This window comes from Branchiostoma belcheri, unplaced genomic scaffold (assembly GCF_001625305.1).
Source record: "Branchiostoma belcheri isolate BF01 breed outbred unplaced genomic scaffold, Haploidv18h27 scaffold10, whole genome shotgun sequence".
NCBI classification, from domain to species: domain Eukaryota; kingdom Metazoa; phylum Chordata; class Leptocardii; order Amphioxiformes; family Branchiostomatidae; genus Branchiostoma; species Branchiostoma belcheri.
Genome location: NW_017802380.1, coordinates 4081895 through 4094447, shown reverse-complemented (window position 1 = coordinate 4094447; position 12553 = coordinate 4081895). Strand labels below are relative to the sequence as shown.

General features: G+C 37.4%; 1 protein-coding gene across 14 annotated transcripts in view; it reads right to left on the bottom strand.

Moving 5' to 3' along the window:
* Positions 1-12553, bottom strand: part of LOC109470402 (cyclin-dependent kinase 17-like) — a 60959-nt gene that overhangs the window by 29388 nt on the left and 19018 nt on the right. For 11 of the 14 annotated variants that reach the window (XM_019769343.1, XM_019769351.1, XM_019769365.1 and 8 more), the window contains exon 3: positions 5237-5338. The exons of the other annotated variants lie outside the window; for them this stretch is intronic. In XM_019769343.1, coding sequence (XP_019624902.1) covers positions 5237-5338 — 102 coding nt within the window. The remainder of the gene's footprint in view (positions 1-5236; positions 5339-12553) is intronic. 14 annotated transcript variants of the gene reach the window in all.

Below are 12553 nucleotides of genomic sequence, written 5' to 3'. Positions count from 1 at the left end.
TCTAGTCATTTTTACTTTGATAGAATTTTTGCTATGAACTAAATTATGTTTATTGTCACTTTTTTTCGAGTTTTCCCTATCTACAGTAGAATGATTATTATGTAATTTCACACTCATGTTGATTCTAAATGTCATAAAAGCCAGTCGGCATCTGACTGAGACGACTTCAAATATTTGCCATATCAAACACAAACCATATGGAAATTGCACAAATCCATCAATTACCTACACACCCTTGTATGGTAACCCAGTCACGTCGCAACTATGAATAACGCTTGTTGGAGCAATATCAACAAGAGACAGGCTGTCTCGCTAAGTCCTATGGTGTAACGCTTGAATATCCCGTTATATTCCCCATATGGGGTGTACAAGAATGTGTCATGTTATTTGCGGTTAAACATATGCTGCACAGAAAAAAAAAACATGTTATGAAAGATGTTTTGAATTTCAAAGTAGAGTTTCTACCACTAAATGAAGTATTCAGGTACTGGACAGCCCAGCATTCTGATAAGAAAGCTTTAAAAACATGACTGTTAGCTAACTAGTGTTAGATTACAAACATGATATTAATAAAAACTGTTTACCATACATCAGACTAACAACTGCTGCTTTGTGTCACATAAGTAATCATTATACATGTAGAACAAAATCTGAAACTCAGACTGTTTATAGTGTCATTTTTTTTACTAAAATCCATGGACAACATTATTCAATTTATTGTACCATCAGCAAAATGCATTTACCTTTAGGATTTGAGGATTTACATACTGAAAATTATATTGGCACAGTATTGAAATCATGTATACAATTGGTAAATACCTTTGCTAACTGTACATCCATCTGTTTGAAGTGTACTTCTATCAAAGCAACTTGCAGGTGCATAAATATGACGTATGATGTATGTGGTTTCAGATATAGGGGCTGGTCATAATCCAGGGGGAAGAGATTGGGTTATGGGGACTTGGGAGCATGTTATGGTCTACTGTTTGTGTAAGGGGGAGGGGGGCGCTTAGTGGTAATCATATACTCACAGAACAGAGCAAAGATGAGTAAAATGGCCAGAAAACCACAGATTACATCAGTCCATCCCACAGAGAAACTACACGCCACATCCTGTAGGAACATTGCCGGCCCCTATCTGCGTCACAGCCGCTGCGGGTACCCAATCAATACCCAATAGGGATCAACTGGTTTTTCCGGGCACATCAATTTTAGCCAACGGCCACAGGCGGTGTTGCTACATGCTTGTTTTTCATTTTACTGCATGTGTCCACAACTTCTGCCAAATTGCGGAGGAAAAGCTAATTTTGCTGATTGCATCTGTTGCTTCCCTGTTTGAAAATCATCTGGCATGTAGCCAATGAGCAATCAAGTCTAAATACTGGAATTGAACTCTTGGTATAGTTTCTGTATTGTTACGGTACTGTATTATAAAATTGTACTACAAATGTACATGCACTGTATTGTATGGTATCGTTGACTTGTACATTGCATAATCTGCTACATTCTCTAATTTGGCTATCAACATTATAGGAATAACGATCAACTAGCAATATCTACAATAAATAATATTCCTTTAACACATTATCCTTCTATTTTCCTTATCGATATGTATTATATATGGAAAAGAGATAGAAAGAAAGACAGAGAGAGAGAGAGAGTAAGACAGGAAAAACAGTTGGAGTCATGTATTTTCTAAGTAAATACTCACAAGTTGTGTGGGTAATACAGTACTTAAAAGAGGCTATGCACAATTAGGGGTTTTGGGCAGGCGCAGAACATGCTGATGTGCGTTATTTGGTTGTGTGGGGTGTGGTTGCCAGAATTGAACCACAGCCAAGGACACTTGTGTAATAATCATTATACCGGTACTGCCATCCAAGGTTAAATCAATAGGCACATACATAATCTCTAATATCTGCAAACATGTGATTTTTTTTTTAAACGTTGTTCACCTACATTGCAACATTTTCTAAAACAGAAGACGACTTTTAAATGTTATCTGCTAATTGAGGATGAAAATGATTGGGATAGATAATATTTTGAATACTTTGGAAATAGTTAGTGACACAAATATTTGACAGCAGTAAAGAGTTGGACATGGAATGGACAGAAAATCTTCTGAAGTTCTGAGTGAAAAAAGGTACCTTATTTCTACAAATGTATACTACACTATTGTATGATTTATAAATTAATTCTGAGCCTGTAACCCAAATTGTGTTTTGCTATGTATATCCTTTTTCTGCAGTCTCCAAAAAATGTTAAGTGCAGTTTGGTGGTGTGCATCTTAAACCCAGGTAAACTGTGCCAGTTATGATTTCCTAAAATGGCCCCACACATAAATGTGATTTGAAGGTTAGATCCACCCAAAGTCAATACTGTCACTGAGTCTTCCTCGTTAATGAATGGACCGCATCCTGGATTCTGACAGAAAGACGTTAGCCAGACGGGTGCGTGTGGACTTAAGTTATTCCCGTATCCAATCATTTCCTAACCAAAAATTGTCCTCCAGTTGTGATTGACCGGATTTGATCCCCAAAGCTTTTTGATACCAATTTTGAAACCTTTTGTTTCAGCTTGTATTATTGAACATTATGGTAGATTGCAGTTAAAATTAAATCAGCAATTACTTGCTCTTGGCCTTAAGCTAAGGATGAAAGATTTTTCAGACTTGTAAAGTAGTTATCTTCATTTTGAGTCATTAATTCTCAAGTTACTGCAAATGGTGAAATATTTTCAGTGGAATTGTGTACTATGCCAATTGCCTTGAACTTGAAGAAAGCACGTACATTTGTATATGCACAGATCCTGTGTGAAAAGGAATAGGCAATTTCCCTGTGTTTTCTCTTGCGTGACAGAGTGTCAGACAGCCATATTGATCTGTATTGATTTTGTACATCGATACATTAAGCTTGAAAACATCACAGGGGAACCTTCCATCTTTCTGGAAATTTGACAGTGTGATAAATTCATGTGAAGATATGACCGAAAAGAAACGTTTTGGATCGTAATCAAAAGGATGGTATTTATGGCAGTCTTCTCTCCCCGGAAGAACCTCCACGATTGATGTCAGTTTTAACACAGAGTGAAGTACAGTTATTGATGAGTGTGCTCCACTGATAATATCAGTTTGACAGACTGCTTTCTGAAGGGCATGGTCTCTGCAGAAACGTGTGTGATGCGGCCACATATCATGGGCTTACGGCTGAATATAATGTTTATTTTTGTCAGCGTCAGGAAAAGGTCAGTTTCACATGGGATATATTTTTTAAAGAGTTGTGGTGTTTTGAATATTTCTGGGTGGTCACATAGTGTATTTATTACAGTAGCTAATTATATTTCTTTGAGACGATCACAAAAAGTCAGTTGTGGGCACAGTTTATTCTATTTTCTTCATTTTGTACGTAGATTTTGTTTGTATTTTCACAATGATAGTTTGTATGGATAAACTATAAAATTGGTCAGAATATTTCAGGTGTAGTTTCCTAAAAGGTCCAATTTCAAAATTACTTTATGGATATTGATTTTAAAAGGCTACAAATTTGAAGTTTTTATTGGCAAAAACAATGACTATCCTTTCTCAAGGTCCAATTTCTCACCTACAATACATGTAATCCAAGCATTGCTTTATTTCCGTAATTGGCTGACAGAAATGGGCCAGGCAAGCCCATATGACTACATTGTAATTAACCTATTTTTTTGCTTGGTCTGCTTTACGTTTACTTTACAGAAAATAATTGGCACCTACAATTACAATCATGTTTTGCAGTCTGGGTTTTTAGGTTAACTGCAAACATTTGGGGTAATTACACTCGACTTCTTTATTTTTCCACAAATTTTACTACAGTTCTAGGCTCAGCAGTTTGCAGTGTTTGTCAATGTATCAGAGAAAAATGTCTGCTTTTTCCTAATTTCGTAAGTGGCAAAACATATTGATCAGTACATGGTGATTGATAGACAGGAGCGATTATTGATCATCGATCAATACTCGGAAACACACCAGCCCTTCTCTGGGGATTCTTACCAGTTAAGTGCCTTAGAGTTAAACAAAATCCAGAAAACTACTTCGAAATTGACTTGATTAGTTTTTGGTAAGGTATTAATAACAAACCTGTCTGGTTACCACTCTGGGGACTAGAAGAAAGTGGTCACAGTACACATGTGGTCACTATAGACAGGATTCTTGATACATGGGAAAATATCTAAGGGACCACCAGAAATTTTTGACAATGGTCGCCTTATTGGTCGGTCATATATTCTTTACCATCATGATGTAGTTAACATAAGTGAATAACCATGTACATGTACATGTATGTAGTTTCTCCAGCAGCTGCAAGAGGGTGCTAGTATATAACATTTGGAATCGTTGTGAGCAGGTACATACATGTACCTGCGTTGGTTGTGACTGCTGCTACAAGATGTGAGTTGTAATGTGCTGCAAATATTTTAGAAGGTGCTAGGGGGCACTCTTGCTTACTCTAGTTCCTACAAAGTGCTGTGTGCATGCTCCTAACTTCTGTACTACATAGTGCAGTAGTGACTAGTACTATACAAACCTGTTTTCATGCATTATGAAGACTGCAGAAAAATTGAATAGTTAGTACATACTGTGTACAAAGGTGAGTTTTCATCGTATAAATGGGACATACAAAAAACTCAACATGCATGTCACTGAGGTTTAGTAAAACCTTATCCCTGAAATGTTAACACACCAACAATGGACATTAGTACATGTACATCATATAAATGCTGTGAAAAATCCATTGATTCCTCATGTATAGTCTGTTACGTAAAACCATTAAGCTAACCACAATATGTGCTAGCTAGGAGAGTGAGTACAAATATCATACACTATCTGTTTGGTGCACTACCTTTCAGTCCCGTACTAATTTTATTATCATGAGTAGAGTTAGGAAAGTTGTGCAAAGTGCCTTTCCCAAGGGCACAAGATCGGTATCATGGCTGGATTCAAACCCAATTCCTCTGGGTCTGGGCCAAACACCATTTCATTACACCACACGACCCCACTTATATTATTACAACTCAGACTAAATTATTCTTGCACCAGCTAAAATTCTGTATCTGTATAGCCGGTATAACCGCCCTTCAGTATAACACACCAGCTTTGCAGGCACGCGGTGTGGCGACAGCTGGCTATATTACACCAAACGACCAGGTACACCCAACCTTTGTTTGCACATGTTAGTTTATAGAGAGGATATTATACAACACATACCTTCTACCTCCATGAGAGGCTGTAATGTCACAATAGCAGCAGACTCTGCCTTACTCAGGCCTTTACTCGAACCTTTCTGTTTCCCTGATCTACTAGGCCAGCCTGTTGGGAAACGGGGAAGGAAAAAAAGAAAAGAAAAACACAAATGATGCACGTACATTCACGCAAAATAAGGAAAAGAAATAATAATTGAGGGTGGTGAGGGTTAGGGATGATGGTGAAGGTTACATGTAGGTTATAAGTTAGGGTGTGTTATTTTTACTAATTATGGGTTCACCACACCACGAAGTGGTGTGGTGAAACCATATTGCTTTTTCTGATGTTTCTTCTCCTTCTCCTTCTCCTCCTCCTCCTCCTCCTGCCATATCTTTAAATGGATTCAGCTTCTTCATTTTAGGGCCTAAGGTCCTGAAATTTGGTATGGAGGTACAGTGGGCAAATACCCCTAGGCGTTTTTTAAATTATTGTGATACAGGCTTTTAGAATGGTTTTATTTGAGTTTTTTGGCTGTGTTATAGCAAATGTATTACTGTGTTAGTCTGCCTTGTTTACCACGTTTGGGCATGAGTCATGACAATGGAATGCAGGGCATCAACCAATAGGCATGCAGCTTTCCTCTATACTTCTTGCTGATTGGCTGTTGGGATTTAACTTGATTAACACCTGCACAGAAGCATTTCCATACTGACAGTATGTCTGTATTCAAGTGTTTAGGTAGGTATTTCAAGCTTTCCTGCTCCAGCATTGGAATGCCGGGCATGGACGTTTTTTTTTTATTTTAGAAAATCAACAGTTTGCATTATGCAATTAAAAATCCTAACCAATAAAGTAGGGAATAGCTATCCAACTGTTGTTTTAGTTGTATTTTACTTCATATTATAGTTATATCAATGTAAATCATTGTTTTCCCTTGTGTTTCCCATTCTTTCCCTGCCATGTCGTAAAATGTGGTGAACCCATCGCTGTATTTGCTCCAAAGCAAATATTGGCCTTTCTAGTTAGTATTATTTTACATATTTAATTTGATTTGATTAGAGTTTAACTTGAGGACTCTACCATTCAATGCTCGGGGGACAGTCAGGAATTTTTTTACACTCTACTTTCTTTTGCGTTGTCATGCACAATGTTCTAAACTACCTGACACCCCCAAACTTTTGAATGGCATAGCATAATTAACTGACGATCATATAACTGTGTGGCAAATTATATTTGGATATGATAACAGCCTTAAAAAGTACATACCTTTGTCAATCTTAGATTGTAATTTGATGGTTTAAATAAGCATTAAAACAAGTTGATAGGGCATCCAAGCTTACACAACTTTTTCTGGACATCAAATGCTATCACTAATATCACCCACCCAAAAATCATCCCCAGGGCAAAAGATACAAAAAACAGAAATTCTGCTGCAATACCATACCCATCAATAAAAGTCATCATCAGTACCAAGGAAAGGCACCTGGAGGCCCAAAATCGATCTTTCAATGATCCATTTATGTTCCTTTATGTTCAAAATATCATCACAATACACCTAAGCCTATACTTAAACCAAAATCACACACAGACACACTGACTGACGAACTAAAAATATATCTTCGTTTTAAAGGTAAAAGTCTACATTCAGTCACTTAACCCAGTACATGGACCAGTGCAGGTTAGGTCCTGCACAGCTGCAATTTTACCTGCACTAACCTTTTCTCACTAGATCAGGTAGATGGATATTTACAAATGATACCAAATTTGGCCTATAACCTATGGGGACCAGATACTGACATTTCAACTTAATTCCTTTCACCTTAGCAAAGCACTCAACTGGTCATATTAACGCAAGCTGTCGCCAAGCAAACAAAATAACAGAGTCTTATATCATTAGGAAATGCAACTGCGTGGGCAGCTTCTAGAACCCTGTACAAAGATATGAATATAACATGACCTTTCAGTCCATTATATATATATATATATTACAGTGTATCTGTATCTGATTGCAAATAAAGATCACGAGTGATTGCCATAGATATTACAGTGTGAATGAAGACAAGAAAAGCACAGCAGGCAACACCTGTTCTTGATATGGTCAAATAAAAAAATACACAGACAAAATACAATTAGCATACATTTCTTATCTTATATTTAATTTATATGCCCAACTGTGAGTGTCTGCCCAGTCCTACAACTGGATGTGACAGAAATGGGTCAGATGGCATACTAGCTCCCCCTAGCTCCCACCATCATTATGGCAGTTTTCTTCCGTCTTATGCAGAACATTCTTCAACCTAAAATTCAGTTTATACATGGGACAGATGGAACAAAATTATGATCTGTTGCTTCTTGGCTCTGAGGCATTTTGTGATACTCCCAAATGCTACCATAGGAGTCACAAAGTCAACACATACAAATTGGTTTCTAATTCACATGATCAATTTTGAACCTTGTTTTTCGTATTAAAGCCCCCCAAAAATAAAAGAAACAGGCAAATCCCAGAGCCAAGAAAATGAGTTGGTATAGCCTTGGCAATTTAAATACTAGTACTACTACTAGTACCATTGTCATTGTTTTGCATTATTGATCAATCTATAAATCATGTTATTTGCAATTAGCCTCCAGACAAGGATCTGCAATAGACTTATTACAACGTTACAAATTGCAGTTACTGTAACCGACAGCCATTGATTGAAAAACAGGAAATCCTGATTGCTTTCGATCTACCTTCTAAATGAGCCTGTATTTTCACCCCATGACATCTCAGTGCATAAAAATAACATCCGTACATGTATGTCTTAAAAGCCGCTTGGGGTAAGAAGGTACATGTAAAATTGTATAATATATACAGTTGTAACACAGGGAAAACAAAAACTGTTGCTGAACAAAATTGTTTTCCATTTGCACCCACCAATCTTTGGCATGTGTACATGAAGACCACACAGAGCAGTAAATTACACACCAACTGAACATGAAACACGTACAATGTAATAGAGAAGGCTGCTTGCTCATAAAAAGAAAAGAAACTAAAGAACAATGAGCTCAAAATGCTACAGCTATTGACTTCAGAAATTAAGGATCTTTTTTTTTCCATAAAAAATGTAATGTACACTTGAAAGAAAGGTACTGATACCAATTCATCTAAGGCAACGTTACATGTAAGCAATACGAAATGGTCAATTTACAGTACATTGGTGACGCACCATTTTGAAATGATATCTACTCCTACCTATGCTATTTATACACAAAAACAAAAATTGTTGCTTTGAAGCTAATGTTTGCTACATACGCACAGTAATATCTTCTAAAAAAACGACAGACAAACCTAGTGAATGCGACGCTCTCACGGTCCGCTTCATTGCAGGTAGAGGATGGCGTGCGGTTTGGAATTGATCACAGCGTTTGTCTGTTTTTCGGCGCTATTTGAGATGAACGTGTGGGCGGAATAAATGCAGGATGGCTGTGAGCTCACGGGCCTGCGTCACACATCGCCACATGTGCCTGAGGGGCTGGTCTAATTACATTTATTTGTTCTTGTATAAAACCAGGAAAAGGGAAGTGATATTTGATAGCTACAACTACAGTAGCCAGGATGTTTACCTTCACATGGTCTTTTTATGTGCACACTTGGTTTCATATATGTTATTGAAAACATAACACCGTCCTCAACACATATTCTGGGCACCGGTGTTGTGCCTTTGGAAAAGGCACTTTACTATTTCTTCACTGGACTCGGGTGCAAATGAGTACCTAGCTTCAGTTAAGGAATTGTCCTCTCAGAGGGGACATAAAAGCTACTATATAAGAGGTCCTGCTTTTGAGAAGAGCAACACCTCAAGCATGATAAAGAACCCACCACACTTAACAAAAAGAACAGGGGTCCTTGTCGGTGTGAATGGTTCAAACCTTACAGTCTGGTCTCAGGTTTGACATCTTGAAAAGGTGATAGTTACCTGTTATGTCAATCCTTTAATAAATGAGGCAAACATCAGTGAATAAATTTGTCAGATTTTTTCTACCCTCACATGTGGTGCAAAAGATATCTTAGAAATGTTCAACGCGATGTCAGTCCAGCAGTTTGACCTAAATCATACTTAAATTGTCTACTGAGGTAACTGGAGGGCATACAGGTCATTTACCCAAACATCGGAGAATATGTCAGGTATACGTGTACTTCCGGAAAAACATTTCTGTTACATGTATTTTCCCTGTATATACATAAATGAGGATATTACTTGAGAATGGTAATTTTTTAAAGGAAAATGCACAAATCAGGCTGGGAAAAATCACCAAATGCAAAAAAAAAATGCAAGAACATGTAGCACAAAGTGATGACATAGGATAAAGTTAAAAATCAAATCCTTTTGAAATCTTGAGCTATGTAAAGTCTATAGTGGTAGGGAGTGACATACTCCTGGAGCAACCAAATTTGATGTGGTTTTATCTTAATTTTGCTTCTTCTAAGTGCACAAAATTTTACACAATTCGAAATTCACAACCCCCATGCACACCCCTGTAAATCATATGGCCAAACCTTTTACATGTACCACTGTCTTAACCATAGGTGAGAAAAGCCCCATTTAATAGCAGGGAACACAGCAGAAGAGAAGGATCTATCAACACTTCCAGCACAGCCTTCTGACACAGACAGGACATATATCATGTCTACAGGCTAGAAAAACAGACTGCAGCCTTAACACTCTGACTGATGACAGATTCCATGCTACTGTAAGTTCTCTAAGTTTGCGAAGACTAAGAGTAAATGTTTTGGAAGTTTGAGGTTACCCAGAAAACCATGAACTTCAGCGCACTGCAAAAATGGCAAAATCTACAAAACAGTATTCTAGGTTGACACTTGATCACAACTCGGATAAGACTTTCAGATCAAAATTGAAGGTTATCAGTTGCAGGTGACAAAAGGTAAAAATGTTCCACACAAAACACACACAGTTCAGATACCAGTGGTATCATGTTTTAGGAAAACCCTCCCATTAAAATGTATCACGCAATGCTTATCTGTTGGGTTCTAGATTACGTCTGATCGGAACTTTGCCAGACAATGTTTTCCTCAGGTTAATCTGGTACTGCCACCTGGGACCTAACAGGTCAACCACTGAAGTTATTTTCTGACAAAAACTCTTTGGTAGTGTCACCTCTCATCATTCCACCATATACATGTACCCTAACACTGTCAGTTAAAATATAAGAGCAAAAATTTACAGAGATATGCACATGTACCAATGTTATCCCCGGGGCATGCAGACTTCAGACATCCAGGTGTTCAAGATATTCTTGAGAAGCAAAGTGGAATTATGAGATTCCACGTAAAATGCTTTGCAAAGGTAATACCTTTCACTCGTTTCAGTTCACAATTTCTTTTTAATCCCAGAACCAACAAATCAAATTGATGTGGCCTCAGAGAATGTCTTTCTAATGAGACAAGTCTAGACAGATGGGTAATCAGTCACTGTACAGTGATGTAAGTTTGCTGTAGGGAGAAATTCAAGGTGTTTGTGGATAGATTGTCAAGTTCAAAGTAAAGTGGGGGGGGAGCAGAAAGCCTCTAAGAATATTTCACAAGTACATTTAGCCTCTAGCAGGCTTCTGAGGTAGCAGAAAAGAGTAGAAATTGATAAAATAGACTGAGATAACATGGTAGGGGAGTACAGTATAGTATAGTATAGTACAGTACAGTAGAAGACTAACTCCCCTGGCATGTTATCTGTCTATTTGGCCAATGTCTTAGCTTTAACTCTTTCCAGCCACTTCAGCCTGGTAGAGGCTAAATTTACAGACCATATCTCTGACTAGTTGATATACAGTGTTTGAAAAGGTTTCTTCACCAGGGGTCAACCCAACTGGCCTTCATCAGACATGGGTCAAAAACACAGCTGACCTTTCTATTGGTTAATTGTAGCCTTTAACTGAAGAAGCACTAACATTTCCCCAGGTGTCTTGACCCTCTAACACTGAAATGAAGTGGAGAAACAAAGCCTTTGGTCTTAATGTGTTACAGTAATAATAATATATACTAACTAGAATTCCGAGATCTCATACCTCCATGAAATATGATCTTGATATGTAAATGTAAATTTCTTCTTTAATTGTGGAAATGACCTCTGCATTAACATGATATATGCATCGTGATGTATGTTAACTTTTGATTAACTTACAGATGTCCCAAGTATGACATTCTCATCATTCACCATTACGAAATCATAGAATTTTCGCATTAATTATGCAAATTAGGTCATCATTTGCATAATTAGTATCTGTTGAAGTTCCGCCTGCCATAGGTTACATACATTACATGTATGTAAGTAGTATAATGTAAAACACTGTAATTATAGAATTTCCTCATTAATTATGCCAATAAAGTCCTCATTTGCATAATTTGCATTTACTTATGTACATCTCTCTCTCAGCTACCTACACACCAAAAATAACGAAAATATGTTGTTCCTGTCTGGACTTTTCGCATTAATTATGCAAATTAGGTCATCATTTGCATAATTAGTATCTGTTGAAGTTCCGCCTGCCATAGGTTACATACATTACATGTATGTAAGTAGTATAATGTAAAACACTGTAATTATAGAATTTCCTCATTAATTATGCAAATAAACTCCTCATTTGCATAATTTGCATTTAATTATGTACATCTCTTTCTCAGCTACCTACACACCAAAAATAATGAAGACATTCTCATCATTCACCATTACGAAATCATAGAATTTTCGCATTAATTATGCAAATTAGGTCATCATTTGCATAATTTAGTATCTGTTGAAGTTCCGCCTGCCATAGGTTACATACATTACATGTATGTAAGTAGTATAATGTAAAACACTGTAATTATAGAATTTCCTCATTAATTATGCAAATTAAGTCCTCATTTGCATAATTTGCATTTAATTATGTACATCTCTCTCTCAGCTACCTACACACCACAAATAATGAAAATATGTTGTTCCTGTCTGGACTTATTGGCTTTTAAACATTTCACCAGAAAGTGCCCTGCAGTTCCAGAACAAGCCGCTAGGGGGCCCAAACTCATGTGACTTCTTTCCAAGCACGAGAGCTACCATCCATCAAAATTTCATGACCCTAGCATGTCCAGATCGCGAGATATCAAAACCGGAAGTTGCGCTGCAGTACCAAGGGAAGCCACTAGGGGGACCAAAATCTAATCATTTCCAGTTTTCGTCACACCCTACCAACACACCAAGTATGAAACCAATCCATCCAGGCGTTCTTGAGTTATCTTGTTGACCAACAGACGGACAGAAGGACAGACGGACAGACGGACAGATAAACGCAACTGAAACTAGAATTCCG